This window comes from Parasteatoda tepidariorum, chromosome 10 (assembly GCF_982258835.1).
Source record: "Parasteatoda tepidariorum strain Cologne lab strain chromosome 10, Ptep-v5.0, whole genome shotgun sequence".
Taxonomy (NCBI): Eukaryota; Metazoa; Arthropoda; class Arachnida; order Araneae; family Theridiidae; genus Parasteatoda; species Parasteatoda tepidariorum.
This window is the reverse complement of record NC_141764.1, coordinates 64,866,419-64,888,380: the sequence shown is the minus strand read 5'-3', so window position 1 is coordinate 64,888,380 and position 21,962 is coordinate 64,866,419. Positions and strand designations below refer to the sequence as shown.

Here is a 21,962-nt window from a genome sequence, read left to right as displayed (position 1 = left end):
AACCTTTTTTTTTATAGCAAAAATAGTTATAAAATAATATCTAATACAAGAATAATTATCCACCTTAACTATACCCTACTGAAACACAGTAATACTAATAATATTTAATACTCACATTATTAATTAAACAATTATTGCTACAAACCAAAATAAAAAAAATATATTTTTAAACCATAACACCTTAAAGATCATGTATAAACATTACAATTCAATAATTATACTTCCATGGATTTTAATCATATCTTAAAATTAAGCATATAAACAATGAAATTTACTATTTTTCAAACACTAAATCATTCATTTTTTTTTTTTTTTGAATTATAAAGATCTTACTTTAAAATATGTTTTCAAATTAATTAAGCACTTACCTCAAATATCTGTTATTTTAAATTTATCCACAAGTAAATATCAATATAAGCATATAAACACTTAGAGTCTCTAATAAAATAATATAAGAGTCATGAAATAACTTTTAACACTAACTGACCAAGTCTGCATTGACCTCGACAGTTTATTTATTTTTAATCACCTGAGATTGGGAGTCTGGAAAGGGCATCTGCGTTTTTAAGATTTCTTCCCGGACAGTGCTCGATACTTAAATTATATTTTTGTAGGGCAAGCGCCCACCTTTGGAGCTTAGACGATTGGGGAGCATTTTTAACGATGAATGCCAGTGGGTTGTGGTCGGTCACAATTTTGATTGGGGAGCCAAATATCCAAGGTTCGAATTTCTTCAATGCCCATACTATTCCATAGGCCTCTCGCTCAATAGTGGGCCAATTCTGTTGAGATTTAGAAAGCTTTTGGCTGGCATAACACACTGGTAGTTCTGAGTCGCCTTTCCGTTGAGACAAGCAGGCACCTACTCCCACCTGTGAAGCATCAGAGTGGATGATGAAATGCTCGTTGGGGGTAGGGGTAATCAATTCCGTTGTTTTCGCCAATTTCTCCTTGAGCCGTTGGAAAGCAGACTCATGTGTTTCTCTCCATTCAAGCATCTCCGGTTGTTTTTTTCTCGTGAGCTCGGTGAGGGGGTATGCGACGTCCGCATAGTTTGGGATGTATTCCCTGTAGTAATTCGTCAGTCCTAGAAGGCTTTTCAGATGAGTTTTCGTCTTTGGCGATTCCAATTTTTGAATGGCTATTATTTTCTCCGGGTCAGGTTGGTGTTTTCCTGATCCAATCACGTGTCCTAAATATTTGATTTGAGGTTTCGCAAAGGAACATTTCTTCACGTTGATGGTAAATCCTAATAATTCTAATTTTGTAAAGACTTTTTCTAAATCTTGAAGATGGGTTTCGAAGTCTTTTGAGAAAATAGCAATATCGTCAATATATGATCTTGAAAATTCCTTGAACTCTTTTAGTGACTTGTTCATAACTCGCTGAAAAGTGGCAGCGGCATTTTTCAATCCAAATGGGAGAACTTTAAATTGATACTGCCCACGGTGAGTTTTGAAAGATGTAAATTCTTTGCTTTCTTCCTCCATAGGAACGGCGTAATAACCTTTGAGAAGATCAAGCGTGCTTATTACATTGGCTCTTCCTATATTGTACATTAGATCCACTGCATCTTCCATCGGAAAATCGTCTGCTTTGGTAACCGCATTCAGAGCTCTATAATCAACACAAAGTCTGATGCTTCCATCTTTCTTGTTTACACAAACTACTGGGTGAGCTATCTCAGCTTCACTCTCCTCTATTAGTCCTGAGCTTAACAAATCTTCTATTTCGGCATCAACTCTTGTTTTCAACGCTTCTGGGATCCTATATACATGTGGTTTCTTTCTTTCTACATTTGGAATTAATCTGATCTTGTGGGATTCTACTTTAGCCATTTTTACTTTTCCTGTAAATAATGCTTGATGCTGGTTGATGAGGGTCATTAAACTATTCTTCTGAGTTTTATCCAAATTTTCTAGATCTAAATTTCCTTCAATTTTTAAATACTCCAAAGGGGTAGATAAGTCTTTTCTTGGTAGAGTTATGACTTCTCCAAAATCTTCTTCATTTTCGAATATCACTCCAACGGCGTTGACACGAGCTTGAAATTTTCTTATTTTGTTGGAATGAACATGTTTTATTTTTCCATCTGGTAGTCTTACTTTGTACGAGTGAGGAGGAATAAGACTCACTATTTCTCCTGGACCACTCCATCTAGCATAAAGCTTGTTGTTAGAGTCCGGTATAAGTAAATAAACTAGGTCACCATTCTTGAAACTTTTTGGCACGGATCTTCGATTGAAATATTCAGTGTATTTTTGTTGTTTTCCACTTGCGATCAATTCAGCTTGTTCTGCAGCTTGCTCCATTCTTATTTTCAACTGTTGTAAGTATTCGACAGCTGATTCACTCAAATTTGGAGGAATGGGTATTTCACCAGACCATGATGATTTTAGCACTGCCAAAGGTCCTCTTGGCTGTCTTCCATACATTAATTGAAAAGGTGATATTCCAGTGGTGCAGTTGGGGATTTCCCGATAAGCAAATAACAGGAATGGGATATGCTTATCCCAGTTAGATGGGTCACTCCTTATCACATGATGTAGCATCTGCTGTAAGCTCCTATTCCATCGTTCAACTAGTCCATTGGAAGCACTGTATCCAGGGGTTGAAAATCTAGGATGGGCACCCAATCTTTCTTGAAATTCTTTAGTCAGTCTTGACACGAAATTTGTACCATTATCACTTGCAATAGTATGCGGGATTCCTGTTCGCATGAATATTTCGAGGAGAGCTGTGCAAGTAGCTTTTGCACTTAAGCTCTTCAGAGGAATGGCCTCCGGCCATCTTGAGTGTTGATCTATAAGACATAAAACATATTTGTGTTTCCTCGCAGAGGGTGGATCGATGGGCCCAATAATATCGATGTTTACTATTTCGAATGGCAGTCCAGGTCTTGCTACTGGGGTTATTGGAATTTTATCCGACCTTTTCTCAGGGCTTCTTAATTGACATTCGCTGCATGTTTTGCAAAAGTGTTCCACATCTTGAGAAACTCCTGGCCAGTAGAAGGAATACCTAATTCTCTCTTTTGTCTTCCGCATGCCCATATGACATCCAAATACCGAGTTGTGAGCTAGATCAAGTACCTTCTGTCTTCTACTTAATGGGAGAACTAATTGGCGTATTTTTTCTCCAAACAATTTTTCTTCATGATGCAAGAGTCCGTCCATAATAAAATAGTTTCCCTTCTTTTCCTTCGACAACTTCCAAGGCTCGTGCAGAGTCGGGCATGCTTGTTGTTCTATGAACAGCTGTTTGGCTGTCGATACAGTAGACTCGATGGGATTGGATGTTGCATTATCCTCTAGCCACTCCCCAAAGCTTGACTGGTTGCCAGGGGCAACTGATGCAATGCCCTTCTCCCTCTCCTCCACCTCTTCATTTCTCTCTTCTGTCGTATTTTGTTTCTCTTTTTCTGTTTCAGTAAACAAAACGAACATTTTTTCTTCTTCGTTCTGACGCCTTTCTTCTGCGATGTCGGAATCCATGTTCTTTTCTGGGGGGTTGATCAACAGTTCATGTATTTCGGGAGTTAATAAACAAGGCACATTTAATTCATCCGTCACAGCAATAAAGGTATCCACTGAATTAAATAAGTTAGTTCCATCATTTCTTAAATAAATCGGCGTACGGCAAACTTTTGCTTCAATCTGTTGTCCGAATGCAGAAGTTAACAAGATTTTCCCTCCATCTCTCTCCTTTACATCCGGAATGAATGACGAATGTAGAATTGAAATCTGAGTTCCAGAATCGACGATTGCTTCGATTTCTTCGGAGTTGATAAAAATATTAACTTTCTGCAGGGGTTTAATAATGGTTTCTCTGACGTCACTCCGTAGATGAGATGAATCTACTTTCGCTACCACCGCTTCTTCTCGGCTTGATACTTTATTCGAATTTCTTGAAATTTTTGTGTGATCCCTTTCATTTCGCTTTCCCGTCATTTCATTCTTTTTCTTTCTATCGGAACAGTCTCTCGCAATGTGTCGATAGCTCCCACAAATGTAGCATTCTCTTTGCCTGACGAAATTGTTTTCTTGTCTCGGATATTCTTTTCTCAGTTGAGGGGGAACATACTTTTCGGGTGAATATGTTGCGTCTCCAAATCTCGGGCGTTTTCCTTCACTTCGGTATTCATCAAAAGATTTTCTTCGCGCTGAAAAGTAAATATCACACTCTCTAGCTAATTCCTGAGGCTTCAACCATGTATTTCCTTGTCGTATTGTGATATGGGACGCTGTTTCTCCGTCTAAAGTTTGGAATATCTTGTCGGATATAATTAGTTCTTTAAGTGTATCAATATCTTCCGCATTTCTTAATTTACAGTAATAATCCCATGTTGCGGTCATTCGTGAAGCGAACTGGATGTGTGTCTCTCCTGAATATCGTTTTGCTCTTCTGAAATTTTCCAAACAGGTTTGGGGGGTCGGTTCATATTCCTTCAGAATCAGTGTTTTTACTTTTTGATAGTCCTTTAAATCTTCTCCCTTGATATAAACAAGAACATTGGCAGCTTTATCCCCAATTAATTTCAACACTATCTCTGCTTTGAATTCGTCCGGAACATTCTTATGTTTAAATGCTCTTTCGATCGAGTCGAAAAATATATTCCATGCTTCCGCTTTCTTCGGTACTGGAATCGTCAAGGTTTCTACTCCTTTTATCAGTTTATCCAGGGAAATTTCGCTTTCTCCACGGCTGTGTTGAGCGTCTGGGGTTGAACTTCTGCTTTCGATACTTCGTGTCGTTCGGATCTTCGCCAGCTCAATTTCGTGTTCCCGTTCTAATCGTATTTTTTCTTCTTCTAATTTCGCTTTTTCTGTCTCTTCAGCTCTCTTCCTGTTTTCTACTGTAGTATTTAGTATTTCTTTAACAAAGTCCGGATCGTCTAAGTATTCCTTGCTATTTTGCAACATATGTTTCAGCTCCGTTAATTTCAGTTCCAAACTGGCTTCTTCACCTATCTCTGACAAAACTGTCACCAAATCTTCTTTTCGTACGTTTTTGAACATTTTTCACTCTGATCAGAATTCTCCAACTAACTTCTGATTCTACTTCCGAAATTGCTTTCTATAAGTGCAAATCTCTGGTGTTCGAAACGAGAGCGTGTTGTAATGACTATATTCCATACAAATAATCACACCAGATTTTCATAATAATAAACTTAACTTTATTAAAAATTAAAAGAAACTAGTCATTATTTTTATATTCGAGCATCCAGCTCTTAAACAACCAAGGGAGAACCTCTCCCGACCAAGATAAACATACCTCTACCTCGATTCCTAGCATGCCCCCGAAGGGGTGACACAATGCGCCAAGTGCGCCTGAACGATCGCCAAACAGTTGCCAAACATTACAGTGATAATGTTAATTTTTTGTTTAGGTAATATATTTTACGAGAAAACGCTAGGTAGTTCTGAATAGGTAATGATTGTCTACAGCAGAAGCGAAAGTACAGAGACAGCTAAATTTAAACATCTAATAGGCGAATTCTACTTCATCTTGATAATTTGAGCCATTTTCATAATAAATATAGACAGCTCTGTCTTTAGATAGGCTAAACTTGACCCAACCATCTTGAATAACAATTGGCAACTCACAGCAGTTATAAAAATGGCATATTATTCTCAAAAATGCATTTCATATTAAGTCGGAGTCTTCAAAAAACAGCCTTAATATCTTCAAATTCAAAGCTCAATCAGTCGCCAATTTTAAAATATACATAAATGTATATCCTGTTCTCATAATAAAACAAAAACACTCAAAAAATTAAAAAACATAGATTTTATAAATATTTGCCACTTAAAGATTAAAGTTGTAACTTCCTTTTCAGTGATGAAGAATTTTAAACTGACTAGAGTTCTGACTAGAGAATGCAGTAATTGAAAAACTGATTAGAGTAGTACAAACTTTTTATACATGGGTAAACAGAAAAAAATGTTACTTTTCTGAATTTGAGGACATTAAACATTCTAAATTCAATCATTCATAAACCTTGAACTAAAACATTTATGAATAAACACATCTTGTGTGCTCAAAACATAACAAAACCACTCAAAAGAACAAAACAAAAAATGTTGTCTTCATAAAGGTATCTAAAAAATGCCTCAGCAGGGAATAAAAAAATAAAAAAACACCTCTTTCTTTTCAACAAACCCAAAGATGAGGTTGATGAAATAAAGATGCGCATCCCTTGCGCAAAACATATTGGAGGGGGGTGCCAAGAGCGGCAGCTTCAAACGACTTACTAGAAGAGCGGCAAGAGCAGGGGTGGCGTAGGCGTTTCGGATTCGAGAGCATCTCGCACTGAGGATGGAAGAAGGTTCGGTTGCCATTCCGGATGGCTAAGTTTTCTTTCGGTGCAACTAGTTCCTCATTACTTTGACCAATGATGCGTGCATGCCAATTCCGTTCGGGCGGTGGCAGCAGTCGGTACGTCACGCTCACAGTTGCTCGCGTATGCCTTCTCATGCAACAAAGAATATGGGAGGAGTGGGAGGGAGGCAATACGTGCGGGTTTATGCGAAGATGAGGAGGATAGTTCTCTCTATATAAAAGGATGGGGAGGAACCTGTTGGAATTTTGAGTTCTTTTTTTTAGGCATAGATTATTCTGCGGTTGAAAGTGATGAAGGCAGACGAGGGATTCTTCAAAAGTCAGTAATTTTGAGGCTAATTTGGTTATCTCTTATCAACAATGAATGGTTTTGCGAGAATTTATTGAAATCGAGTTGTTCACTGAATGAAGAGACTGGGTTAAATAAAGAAAGTTATTTGGCTTGATAGATTCGTTTGTTTGGAGACTGTCTGGTAATATTGCTTCTGACAGTTGCCTGTGTTTGTTTTGAACTGAAATCTTTGGTTTTGAGAGTATGTCATTAGAATTGTAGAGACTGGTTCGATTGTTGTGAGAACTTAATCGGAATTTTTATTCGTGGGAGTTTGAATGTCGTATTTAAAATTTATTTGGTGCAGTCATTGAAACTTTCAGAGAGGAAAGGGAAAATAACGTGCATGTTTTTAATGCTACTTGAATGTTATATAACAGTGGTTACCAACTGGCGGCCCGCCGGCCGTATTTGGCGCGAAGCCTTTTTGTTGGCCCGCTAACTAAAATATATTATTTGTTGTCGTTTATTGCCGACAATTTTCGTAAAAAATCTATATGGGTTTAAAATACTTTTCTTTCGTTTAAAAAAGCAAATTTCTTCGCTTCTGTTAAATTTAACAAACCAACGGTGCAAAAAAAAAAAATTTCTCAGGTTTTGCATCCAAGAAAATATTTTATTCAAATACAAAAATAATCATGTATGTCGCTCTTTTTTATTTCGTTTTTCTGTGTTTTGTGAATATAATTTTAGCATGTGCGTATCAAAAATTTTCTCGAAAAAATTCTCCCATATAACTTTTTGAAACCACTCATTTTGGACGAAATTATTTGCATTTGTAAATTTTAATACACATAAAAGAGGGAATGAATATCATCTTTTATTTAAATTCCTTGAATTGAATATCGCATGAGCGGAAAAGAAAAAAAATTTAATTTCAGATTCTCCAGAATTTTTTTTTCTTGTTTCTATAATTCCTAAAAGGTCGGAAAAATGTTCATTTATCAAATGATTTGTAATGCTTGTTATTTTGCTTTTTATATTAAAAAAACTTTGATAAAAATTTGACAGTAATATTTAATGTTCCTGCAAACATAAAAGAGTCCTATATAAAATTTTGATCAAAGTTGTGGCCCACCATTTCATTGGTGTTTTTAATTGCGGCCCCCGGCCACATGTAAGTTGGGAACCCCTATTATATAAGATAATAAGATTGTTTTAAATATATGAATCCAGTTGTTAATTTTGTTAATTAAGAATGATTTTCATAAATTTAGTGAAATTTAGTGAAAATAGGGTCATTATAGCTTTTTATTTTCCAGAATCAAATTAAACTAGCAATTTTCCTACTGGTAAAATTTTATTTTTCCTCAATTATTTGCGACTATTTAGAATTACCGTTCAATAATTAACAAATTAGATCACACGCCAATACACGGCAAAAAATTAATAATTGACGGCATCGAAATTTTGAAATCGATAATATTTCGGAATACTTCAATAGATAGTTGAATTGATATTTGGCAAGTCATAGAATATTAATATACAATAATTTCTTTTGGTACAGTACTGTAGTATGTTATAATATAATACCTGACCGAGTTTGAATATTATAGGTTTATATTAAGGGGAGATATGGGGCTATGTATATTTACAGCATATGAGCAACAATTTCTCCATTTTAGCGCTTTAAAATGCAATTAGAAATATATGGGTGATTCTCACGAAACATGACAATTCGGACCAAAAAATTTCTTCAAATTTAGAGTCTTCAAAATAATCTAAAATTTTTTTTGTTTACTTCTTTAGCTACACTTATTAATATCTTATAGACAGCAGTGTAGTTTATTGACATTTGCTCGAGAAAAAAAATAAAATGGAAATGCACCAAATCTTGAATGACAGGAAAATGACATATTACCTTAGAAGTTTAAAAAACAGTCATTTTAAGTTAATAGTAAGTAACTCAACTTAAGCCTTCATGTTAGATGGACCATAAATAGCTTAAATTAATTCTTTTTATCCACTGTAGAAAGAAACAAAAAAAATATTGTTGCTGATATGTGCAGAATAAAATTTTGTATAATAATCAATCATTAAATAAATAAATAACTTTGATTGCATCCAAGCCTATTACAACCATACATAAACTTGGTATTAGGTTAATATTTGCTTTCCCCCTTTACAGTATTAGCAGTTAAAAAGAATTTCTGGTAACACTTCAATGTCCTGGCATTCATAAGCCAGGAAAATGACAGCCAGGATAATGACAAATTCGCCATTTTATAGCAGATAACTTTACTTTAATATTTTGACCGAAGACGTTTATATTCTGCAGAAAACAACAGTATTTCTTGAAATCAGATAAATCCATGTAGTTTTTGTTATTAATGATTTCAAGAAGCCAGGAAAATGACAGCATAAAAACCTACTCACCTTGAAAAATTTTTTGAAATAGATTTTGAACTGGAAAATTGGTTCTTTATTCATGCAACAAGACATGTTCAGATTGGAGGGTATCTAATCAATCTATTAACATAAGATATTGATTCCTGGCGCTATCTATTTTGGTTATAAATCACTAAATAAAAGTAGCCAGGAAAATGACAGATTTTCATGGGACAAACAAATTATTGACAGAAAAAATTATTTTAAACGAAGTTTTAGTTGACAATACCCTCTGCGTATATTCTAGAAATGCTAACATAGGATAAGATAAAAAAAATTTGATTTTGAAAAATGTATGGGAAGTTTTGAAGCTAGTTATTATTGGAAATATTGTTAGGGACATGCCAGAAAAAGGACATTTTGATATTCAATTAAATTTTTTAAGTATACAAAACAGTCAATGCTAGTGCAAAGTCATTTTAAGATGCTAACAGCAATGCTATTTGTTAATTTTTTTTTAAAAAAAGTTCTTTTAGTACTATAGTATTAGATCTTGGAGCAAGGGACAGTGAATGTCATGTTTCGTGAGAATCATCCATATATGTTACTGTGAATGACCGAAATCAAGAGAATGTCGACTTTCACCGGTGAGTCACTTTTGTGAATGTCCAAAATATTTGTTATATCGGATTTGATATTAATTTATTTGTTGATATTATTATATTTATTCGATATTTTAATATCTGCTGAGGATAGATTAGAAAAAACATCAGTGTTCGGAGTGCCGGTTAAATGCATACCGGGCAGTGGCATTTAACTTTTAAAAAAACATCAGTGAAGGGCATATCGGGCAAATGCATACACGGTATTGGTACTGAACCTTAAAAAAACATTGATGTAGTGCGTACCGGGCAAATGTATACTGGGCAGTGGCACTCAACGAGACCTAGTATATATTTCGGACCTTTACCAAAGCGACTAGGTGACTGAAAACATTCACCGGTGGAAGTTAACAAATATCAATATCTGTCATTCACAGTAACATATACTTAAATATTGTGTGACATTGTTAGTTGGCCCCCTACTTTGTTTGCAATAAATTCCCTTTGTATGGTAGTATAGTATGTTATAATATAATACCTGAACTACAGAAACACTTCCAATCAAACACATTAGGCAATGAAACTGATTTTAACGTAATAAGTCGCGCCTTCTTCTTTTGTGATTCGTTAGATTTCGATGGCGTTTTTGTTTTTGTTTTTTTTCATTGCTCAAATATTTATTTGCTTTTCTTTAATATGATACTTTTAATTCATTTTTGACTGGGATTCTAAAAATATATATTTCGAAGATTGCAAATCACCCTGCATAACTTTCTAAATCATTTCACTCAGCAGTAGATATTTTACAATTCAGGCGCAGCTTGGCTTTCGAATTGATTTTATTTGTCTTTCGATACAGAGTAAAAGCTGACTGCTTTCGATTTATTATTATTATCGTCATTCCTTAAATGATCTGCCCCATTTCATTTTTTCAGTTCCTTTTAAGTTTTAAAACTTTCTTCCCTTTATTTCTGCAGATCTTAATTTAGCGGCTCTCCGCACAGATGTTATTGAGCTCAAAAGTTCGGATCAAGTAATTAATTCAAAACAAGGAAAGAGAAATAGGGGAAAAGGGAAAGTTACAGTTAAGAAAAATGGAAAGAGATGGGGATGGGAGAGAGGAAATTGGAAAATGTTCGGACGAACCTCTTTTAAAAATGTTCTCTGGCTTGGAAGGAAAATTTAAACGATCTTTTTTTTTCTTCCCCTTTTTCCCTATTCGGATACTTCTATAATCCACTTCAGAAAGGGATTTTTTTTCTTGTTGTTTTTTAAAAGTAATTAAAAATCCATGAATTTAGTACTTCTAGCCTTCAAACTGAAGACGGGTTGGGGGTTTCTATCTCTCTTTTCTTTATCTTGCCGAAGTTTTTCTGAAATATATTGACAGATATTTTAAACTGGTAGCTTTCTTTTATCTGACGTTTTTATAACGGTATAAAATAACGTTTTTTATGGAAATAGATAAGCGCTGTTATAAAAATATTCAACAAGGTAGCAAATTAAAGTTGTTGTTTTTTAAATAAATAGATGTTTTTACGTTTCTATTGCAACTTTAAAAATTATGATTGTAATTTTTTACCTTAACGTCATACGTATATTTTATTCAGAATATGCATGAATAATTACTCTTCAAATTATAAAAGTCTACAACTTCTGAGGTCGAAATATTTTGAGAGGTTCATGATTTGCATGTATCGATGTAAGAGTTCGAACCCCCAACCTGCAGTAATCTGCGAAACCATGTGTTATGTATAACAATTAAAATATTATGAAGCGTCACTAGGACTTAGAGAGCCATAAATTTGTTCAATAACATTTACTAAACTCTCAGAAATAAAACTCTCACTTTGTAAGATTCAGCAATCCTTAAGCTGTATTTCGTTAATTTTGAGAATCATTTCGTCACAAAATCACGTGATTTGTGACGAAACGCGATTTCTCAACTGTATTACGAAAATGTTTCCTCTACTCGAAAACCTCATCGCAGTGCATTGTGCAAGATTGTTAACTGGAATGACGAAACTAGGATGAAGACTGGACAATCGAAGTTAAAGTGACAAAAAAAGCCATCTGAGCTGTCAAAAATTGGCTTCGTACCAAGAAGATCCCGCTTCGGGCAAGGGTGTAATCTATCTATCTGTTCTGTCTCTCCTTCTTGTGTTGTTAGGGCTATAATGATCTAGCTATATGGTTCCAATGATAAAGTGATTATTAGAAAGGTTAGATACATTAAGCACTAAGAGTTGTTTGTTTTGGAAAAAAGCAGAATGACGAAATATTAATTTAATTTTGACGAAATTCATTTCCTCGAAGAAGTGACAATAGTTTTTCATCTCTTTACCGAAAAATTCGTTCGGAGTATATAGTAGGAAACGGTTTCGTCAAAAACGAAGAAAGTTTCATGAAATTGGACTAATCATTTCTGCAAATCTTATTATCATGGACCTTATTTTTTTCTCAAGCTCTATAGTTCATGGTGGGCCTTCTCTCTGTACCACAGAGTTCCACTGCATCCTCTCACCTTTTTCTAGCTCTTGATTTTCATAACCATAGGCCTACTCCGCCATTTTCAGTTTTGGTCTACCACTTTTTCAGTTGTTAAAATGTTTTCCTTTCATAATTTTATCTGGCATATCTTTTATTTTTCTCCTTGTTTTACTACATGTCGTAGACTTTGTGTTCATTTCTCTTTTACGAATCTCGTATTCATTCATTTTACTTTAGAGGAATTTTGCTTTTACAAATCTCTATTGCATTTTCAATTTCTGGACTGTATCTATTCCTCCACATTCCATTTTACCCATATAGCAGAGGTTGGTTCATGACCGATTCCCTTTTCTTAATTATTTTATTTTATTTTATAACCGTCGTTGAGCAGCCGACCCACTTTTGGGTTTACGATACTAATGTTCAACTCTGTAGCCTTGTAATTTTGAACCCAATCCAGGAGGCAAGGGATCTACTGGATCAAGTAATGCTTTAAAGACGACGCGCTATATCAGGCTATCACTAGATGTTTATTATGCATTTTGCGGTTAATTTATAACTACTTAATAGTTTTCTGAAAATGAGTTATCGCGTAACAACGTTGCAGTTAGAAGGTTGGTGTGCTCCTGATATACTTTAAAACAATTCTAGCACATTATATTTGACGCAATACGTTGTATTAGATACACTGTATTAGACAAAATGCGTAAGCATCGTTTTTGACTAAGTAGGTCCTGTAATGCTGATAATTTATCCCAAAGTTGAAGTATTCTTTTAACCAGACAATGCATCCTGTTATACTGCCATCATTGTTAAAGATATGCTTCCTTCAAGACTAGTGTTGTTTCATTTGTGAAAAGTAATACAGATCTTTGTTGAGTAAAGTACCAGGCAATCTGCAGACCTCAACCCTATTGACCAACTGGGGGATAAAATTGAAAAAGGCATAAATCGTATAAATCAACAACCCTCCTGTCTCGCACTTCTGGAAAGTGCGGTAAAACATTGACGCAAACAACCCACAGAGTATTTGCTAAGGAGATTTAAGATTTTCAAAAGGACAGAGGTAAATGAGCCAGATTGAAGAGATGATCATAAAGAGGTCACACAGTCTAAAAATAAATAAATAAATAAAGCATGACACAGATGACTTGACACAGAGTGACATTACACAGAGTGTAGAGTACTTGTTGAGAAAATTCAAGATTTTGTTAAAGAAAATAGGTAATTAAATGAACCAAATTGAAGGGACGGTCATGGAGAAGCCACTCAGTGTAATATGATGGATTAATAATCATGATATCATGGTTGCACTAATGATACCAAAAAATTAAATCTAATTAAATAGTGATCTAGATTGCCAAGAAATCCTCAAACGTAAGGTATCTATTTATTTTTCATTTGTCCAACTACTATACAAACAGCTTACAAGCCTAACAGATAAAAACATTCCACTCAAAAATTTGCATTCTCATTTCGCCAAAAAATTCTTTCTCAATCTGCCACAAAATTCCATTGTGGACTCAATGAAGCTAGAACGACAATGAAAATGCGGCAACAAAGGCATCGCCAAGTAACAGTTGTGTGCGGCAGAATACATCTACGTATCGTCCTTTCTCGAGGATGCTTTGAATAGCAAAGGGAAGCTTTGAGCTCTCTAAGCCTTTATTCTGCATTCCTTTTTATACACTTTTTATTATTATTATTATATCCACGTTTGCCTTTGCCGGAAAGAAGGGAGAAAAAAATATTCCAAAAAGAAAAGGTTTTGTAACGGTCCGGAAAGAAAAAAAAAAGGCTTGGTGTAGGAGGGGTGGAAGGATCGAATTCCATTGCAGCATTTCCGGAAATCCTTCTGTTTAATGAACTGTATCTCTGGTGGGTGTAGCAGAGAGTGGTGTTGCATGGAACGATTTGCGAAGAATGTCCCTTCTCCTGCCCGTGAAACGTGCGACCCCCTGCCTTTGAATATTTTACTGACGATTAGACTCACATTACATGCCAGTCACCTACTGCTACCGGAGGAGTTAAGCAAACATTATTCTAGCGCTTGAACCTTTTGTGCCAAGTTAACTCATCTCTCTCGCCGGTCCCTTCATTCTTCTCTTGAAGAGATGTCGTATTACGTTCCAGTTCATCGAAAAATTGAATTATTTGAGGAAGATTCACTTAAAGTTGATTCCATAGATTCTAAATTTTCGGGATAACGATTCCATTCGGATAGGAAGTGTTTATTAGTGATGTGAAGTTGAATTATTAAGACATTAAGTAGAGTAGTAATAGTATCAAATATTATGTCCAATAATAAATCTTAAGTTAAATTTAGATATAATGCCACTCTATAATGTTAAGGAAATAGAAACAATTTTTGACTCAAAATATTCCATAACGAAAGATCGTACTGAAATATGGAACACAGCTTCGATACTGTAGAGACATTTTTTATAGTTTTTTTTTTTTTTTTTTTTTTTTTTTTTTTTTTTTTTTTTTTTTGTATAAAAAAGTTTTGCGTATATTCATGCAAAAAAAGAGATTTTTTTGATGGCTTTGTATATAATAAATATAAATCTTTTAAAAAATGTGGCTGGAGTGAAACAGGAAGAAAAAAATCAGACAATCGCTAGTTTTATTGTGCGAGCTTAATTTTTTTTAAAAATGTAGGATTCCTTAAAAACTTTTGATGTAATAATTAGATTTTCACGTATTTTACAATGGCAATGTATGGAGAAAAATCTCAACAAACGGCACTGTGAAAGATCGTCTAATGGTTTGTGTAAAAGGTAGGTTTGTGGGAGGCGCATAACATCAGAGGAAGAATTGAACTTAATAAATATTCTGAAAAGATTTGTGCAAACGATATTTTAACAAACGAATTCAGACATAAAAATAAATTTTCTCCGAATAAACATTCCTTGTGACTGACGGATTTCATGACCTTCAGAAAACATGGGCGGTAGCAGATATCTGGAAAAAATAATTCGGAAAATATAGTCAGAGTAGGTAACCCAAGAGAGAGCGGTTTAAAATTTGTATATATATACGTATATAAAAGTTAAAAATGTAGAGAAAACATAGAAAACAATAAAGATTAATGGAAATAGAAGAAAAAAGTTAATAAAATAAAATATTTAAAAAAAAACTGAAAAAATCTATATATATTTCAAAGCCGAAAGATAAAATAAAGTAAAGATATAATGTCTTCATCAGCTCACACGATTATATTCGCAAAAAGGAGGGCTTTAGATTGATAGATAAATAAAAGATTGATTAGATTGATAGATAAAAGAGTGCTTTTTTATCGTATCAGTATAGTCAAAGCAAAACATATCAATACAATAGTGTGAGGAGCACTCAAAAATTGAAACAAAATAGAACTCATTAAGTAAAAAATAATTATACCACGAGAAAAAAAATTATAATTTTGTTCATTTTGTTTTACTTCATTTTGTTATGTTTTTTTTATATCTTTTAATATTTTTTTTCCGGCTTTTTAATTGTATATGTATACTTGAAATATTTTATTTTAATTATTTTTCATTTTCTCTCATCATTGATCTTTATTATTTTCCATGTTTTTTCTACATTTTTAACATATTTTATGAGTTCATCTACCTCTCTAAATATATATATATATATATATATATATATATATATATATATATATATATATATATATATATAGAGAGAGAGAGAGAGAGAGAGAGAGAGAATATTTATAATAAAAGAAAAATAATTATAAGAGACTATATATCTTTAAAAATTTAACTATAAAATAATTATCTCTATAATTATGCGTAAAGTTATTGCTTAATCATTAGAAAAATATCTCATGGTTATTATTTTTAATAAAATAAAACTAAAATACTTAATTCAGTATAAATATCCTTCGCGAAATCTATAATTTAAATAGATATACACATATTTTAAAGATCTCCGAACCAAAATTGAAAACATACCATGTTCAGTTAGTATTGGATTTAATAAAATAAGTTTTCTCGATTCAATCGATTTTTTTTTTTTTTAAAGATTATAGAAAAAGAGAGAAACTTAAGTTTAATTTCTAATTTTACACAAAGTTCTCTTCATGTGATTTATAAGCGGCAAAATAAAAAGCGAAGCAAATTCTTTTTCTCAGCGAAACAAATTAATTGCCTTTTCCCGTCTAGACGATGAGAAACTTAGCCTTACCTTCTATGCATCTGAACTTAAAGAGTTTTCAAAGAACTTTTAAGAAAGACTTTTATATTCTCTGACACAACAGTTGGTAATGATTTATTGAAATGAATTCACGAGAAAGAAATATGAGAAATTTATATACATATTTTGTGCATGTTAATCTTTTAAAAGAAAATGATATCTTTCTGTTAATTTGACAAACTGAGTTGGAAATTCTTTGATAATTTCAAATTATTCATTTAAACATTTTATAAAGTTTGCATCACATTGAATTCTGCTTTGTTATAAATTTACACTATTTTGTTTATAACAATTAGCTACTGATTATTTAATGTAACTTTATTATTAATATTTCGATAGTAGTATCGTGTGTTACTGTTACAATAAAAATGTCTTAATATAATTTTGCCTCTGAAAATATTTTTTTCTTTTTCCAAAATCATGTTTGGGCAAAACTTTTGCAAAACATTTTATTGATGCTGCATCACAACACAAAATTGTTTAAACGATTAAGCTTAGTTCTTTTTTTTTCTTTTTGGTCCATTTTTACTAGAACTGGTTACGTTAGTGAATAATATATAACATAAGGAATGTATAACGTAATATATTCATATATAATATATTCCTTAGTACATATTCTGTATGCAATGTTTAATTTAAATATATTTGGAAGAACTCCTTACCAAAATTGAAAATATATCATGTTCAGTCAGTATTGGTTTTAAGAAATAAGTTTTATCGAGTCAATAGAATTTTTTTTTAAAAGATTATATTTTATTTTATATTTTATATCCTTCGTTGAACTGCCAATCCAATTTTGGGTTTACGACTACTAATGTTCAACTCAGTAGTTTTGTAATTTTGAACCAATCCAGAAGACAAGGAAACCCCCAGAAGTATAATTTGTTATGGGAACATGGAGGACTTTGTGACTCGACAGATTTAGCGTGCATCAGTAACCATTTACTACACAGGGAGTCTTCGGCCAGCGAGGATTGAATCTGTGACCTTTTGGACATGGGTCCACTGCCCAACCAACCAGGCTATCCCGGCCCCCCAGAAACCAAAAAAGATTAAATAAAAAGAGTAGAACTAATGTTTAATTTCTAATTTTACATAAAGTTCTCTTCAAATGGTTTATAAGCGACAAAATATAAAGGGGAGGATACTCTTTTTCTAAGCGAAGCACATTAATTGCCTTTTCCTTCTAAACGTTGAAAAACTAAGCGTACCTTATATACATCTAAACTTGAAAGAGTTTTTAAAGAAACTTTTAAAGAAATTTAAAGAAACTACACAAAAGTTTTTAATGATTTTTTGAAATTAATTAAAAGTAAAAAAATATGAGAAATTTGTGTACGTAGTTTATGCATGTTAATCTTTTAAAAGAAAATTATATCCTTCTGTTAATTTGACAAACTTAGTTGGAAATTCTTTCCTAATTTCAAATTAATCGTTTAGATATTTCAGAATTTAATATCATATCGAATTCTTTTTTGTTTTAAATCTAACTCTTTTTGTTTATAATTATCTTTTATTGTTAATATGTATGCGAAATATGGATAACTTTACTATCAATATTTTGATGGTAGTATCATTTATTTATCACAATAAAAATATCTTTACATAAGATTGCCTTTGAAAATCCTGCTTTTTCTTCTTTTTTTTAAATAATATATGGGTTATCATAATTTTATGAAAAACACTTTATTGAAGCTGCGTCGTAACAGAAAACTGTTTAAACTATTAAGCTCAGTTTCATTTTTTTTTTTAATTTTATTATTTTTTTTATTTATTTATTTCTCAAATGGCTACGTTAATGCGATAATAACTAATTTTTTACAAAATATTAAAAACTAGTAAAGCTGTTGTACTGAAATTTCTCGAAAATGGTTTAAAGGACTTTTGTTGACCAAACCTACAGCGTTGAAATAAAAATTACGTCATATGGACCAATCATCGCAAAAACAAAAAAGTTGTTATTAATAATATTGCCTGATAATACTATACACAATCTAACTCGATCAATTAATTAAAGATTTGATGAATATAATACTTAGAATGGCTTTGTAATTAAACTGGGACAATGCATACAGCTACCGAATCTAATATCAATATCAAACCAATCAGCCAATCCAGATTTGAAGATGCTTTCTCACGTATTACTCTTAGTGGAACTTTATAAACTTTCCTAAACAGCTCCCTATACTAAACTATACTCAGTGGCTCTACAGCCCATAGAGGGCCAAGGCCTACAGTGCTCATCTCAGTTTCCTTGAAATTTGGGCTCTGGGGTGAAAGAGCAGATGCTCCGGTTGGATGGTCAGCCCAACGTGGAACCCCAGTGTTTAGTTCCCAAGCATGCTTGATACTCATTTTATCGACCCACTAAAGGGTTGAAAGGCTGAGTCAACCATGCCCGGCCCGAGGATCGAACCAAGGACCTGTGGCACGACAGCGCGAAGCGCTACCACTCAGAGCACCGGGTGTCGCTCCCTATACTAGTCCTCACAAAGTTGTTCAATATGATGGCAAAATATTCGACATTCCCGTAAAAAATATAAACACATTTATTATTAGCATCGATAGAATAAAGCCAGCTTATATTTTAAAAGAATATACTGACAGTTTATAAGACATTAGTCAGCCTGAGAAAGAGACATTCCAACGAGTAAAAAGATGCGATTCATCACCCTATATCTAGTAAAAGCTGTTCTCTGTGCAAGAGCCAAGCTGTTTTGGATGGCAGCTACTTCTTGTGCTGCAGGGCCCCCGAGGGTCGTCGTCTACCGAGCGATATTGGGAAGCAAGAGCGCTCCTGACGAAATGACTTTTTACTTTCTTGTTTTGTTCCTGTGTTTTTGCTTTTTAACATGTCAATTCACCTCAGTCATTTGAAATAAATAAATATCTAGTAAAAACTTGATCTGGAAGACGTGTGCAGTTTCCTACTAAATTCAAACATTGTTAATTTTTTTTTAGGAAGAAGGGTGATTAAGGTTAACCTAAGCTTAAAATGCTGAAGTTAATTTCACTAGCAATTAGGTACTTGCAATTCAAGAGGAAGTGAATGATTAGGTCTAACCATGTGATTTAAATCAGATTTATTTGGATACCTGCAAGCGCCATCACGCGTCGAAATATGATTGTCTTCTGGATCGACAAAAGCCACGATTTACCTACGATAACGTCACTTGCAGGTATTCAATTAATGATATAATTATATGCTTCGAAGCAGGCTTGTTATTAAGTGTTTGTGCCTCTCAAAAAATCTTATTAATATCTTGCAAGTAAAATGTACACAGTTTTACAACCATTTTATTTAATTGCTTCCGTATATGATCTCAGTTTAAATGTTAATTGTTTACATAACGCAAAATATGTTGCTGAACAAACTATGCTAATTTAATGTTACCGTAGCTTAATACAATGATAAAGGCACAGAAATACTTTTCACTTCTTTTTATTAACATGCATAAAAGAGCATAATTTCAATAAAATATATCAATCTTAAATGCGAATATCATACGAACTTATTATTTTCCTTATTAGTTTCTTGCAAAAAAAAATTTATGTTACCAACAGAGACGAGGAAATACAGCTTGATTTATAGTACTATGTATTAGAAATATATTGATATGTCAATAGCTAACAATAAAAATAATACTAATAGAGATTTAACTATTCAATAGACTCACAGATAAGAAACTTAAAATCAAACAATAATTGTCCGCCATATTTTATGTTTAAAATGTAATGCAGTATTTTATACTTGGTTATCCATACCAAATTTCTGATTTTGATTGATAGTAATATTCTTTTCGAAAGAAGTATACCAAGAAAACGACTCAACTGGTCATTTAGCTCAATGAGCTTTTTTTACACTTTATACACCACAAAGAGAACAACTCAAAAAAAAAATGATCAATTTGATCGAGTGAAGCAAAAAAAAAATAATAATGGCTTTCGATCGATCATTGCAAAATCTTTGTCACCTCAAAACGGATACTGATATTATTGGCATGAGGCCATTGAAGATGGCATGCAGGCGTGGCACGGAGAAATTGGTATACATATCATGCCACATTCCTCACAAAATTCAGCAGCTCTATGTCGTCATTGTTTGAAGGGGGGATTTGTGGAATGAGAAACAGAGGAATGTAGAATGAGCGTGTCGAAACATTTGAATCTCCCACTATATCTTCCACATGTTTGCCTGGACTGTTTATGCTTAATAAATGCCTTTTAGGAATGGAATGTATGGAAGAACTTTCCAATGTTCCGTAATATTTCCTCGTTTCAAACCGCTTCGTGTCTCCGAACTACATTAATTAAGAAGATATATGAAGATTTAGTCTAATATAATGTGCCTATTTGAGAAAAATGGACGATTTCATAACTTCTAGAATTTTGATAACAGTAACGGAGACTTAGTCATACTTTTGTAAGTCCTCTACGCAGTTTATTTTCCCCTAACTATTAGCTAGGACTACTAATAGTTAGCTAACTAAGTAAACTATTTATTTTATAAAGCTTTTCTGAATTCTTTTGCAAAAATTATGCCATTGATAAAAAAATTACTAATTAAAAATTACTAATTAAATAAACGATTGAACTTTGAGGAATTATAACTTATACTATCAGAGTAATTGGTATAGTAATATATAGAGTATAAGTAAGTATAGTAAAATAATTGGAGAGTAATATATATATATATATATATATATATATATATATATATATATATATATATATATATATATATATATATATATATATATATATATATATATATATATATATATATATATATATATATATATATATATATATATACACACGCCTTTTAATCTGAATATAGATTTTGAAGTACCGTAAACCGGGGCGAGTCTACCCATTTTTTCAGTTTGTCAACTTTCAAGTGGTCAAACTTTTGCAAATATTAAAGAAAAAAGGCTTTTAATAGGTGTTTTGGAATCGCTATATATCCCTCTTTAAAGCTGTGAAATCGATTTTAGAAAATATTAACAGTTACGCTGTTACTGTACGTTTTTATAGAACTACTGACAAATCTCTCGTATGGGGCGAGTCTACCCATTCTACTAAAATGAATGTTAACATTGAAAATAATCAAATTTTACTATAAAATTGTTATTTTAGTTACTATATAGGATATTTATGAAATAAAATTCGTAACTTTATTATATATTAAATTTTTTTATTCATAAAATAACACAAATTGAGTATTTGATCGATTGTCACATTTTGATCACAGTTTTGTTTTTATAATCATTAACATTATAAAATAGCATTTTTTTCTGATTATTGGTGATAAAAATAAATTAAAATTAATGTAAATTTACAATTAAATAATTAATAAATAATAATAATTAAAGATTATTAACAAAATCGAAATTCAAACATTGGGAATCATGAAAAATCCTTTTCCCATTCTTTTGGGAGGTGTGATTTTTCTTACAATGCTTTCTCGTTGAAATATAATATTAAATAAAAAAAAAGTTAATTTTGTAATACAAAAATTGAAAAAATAGGTAAAATAAACATATTTTATATTTACATTTATATTTAACCTATAAATTTTCTTATTAATGATAAATTTATCAATGCAGAATTAAATTAATATACTCAACTTGATTTAAAATGACTTAATTTTAATATAAACAAAGCTCTAA

General features: G+C 32.5%; 1 protein-coding gene across 1 annotated transcript; it reads right to left on the bottom strand.

Moving 5' to 3' along the window:
* Window positions 1-521: 521 nt before the first annotated feature.
* LOC147802997 (uncharacterized) lies at window positions 522-5,018 on the bottom strand. Its single transcript, XM_087152819.1, has 2 exons — window positions 2,113-5,018; window positions 522-2,055 (listed from the first exon to the last, which is right to left on the bottom strand). Exons 1-2 carry the CDS (start codon window positions 5,016-5,018, stop codon window positions 522-524), a joined length of 4,440 nt encoding a protein of 1,479 aa, XP_087008945.1.
* Window positions 5,019-21,962: the final 16,944 nt, after the last annotated feature.

Excerpts from the sequence above, each read along its gene's own strand:
- LOC147802997 (XM_087152819.1), bottom strand. The coding sequence starts at position 5,018 with ATGTTCAAAAACGTACGAAAAGAAGATTTGGTGACAGTTTTGTCAGAG. Across the intron at positions 2,056-2,112 it reads AGTCTTATTCCTCCTCACTC|AAAATTTCAAGCTCGTGTCA; the intron begins GTACAAAGTAAG and ends CAACAAAATAAG.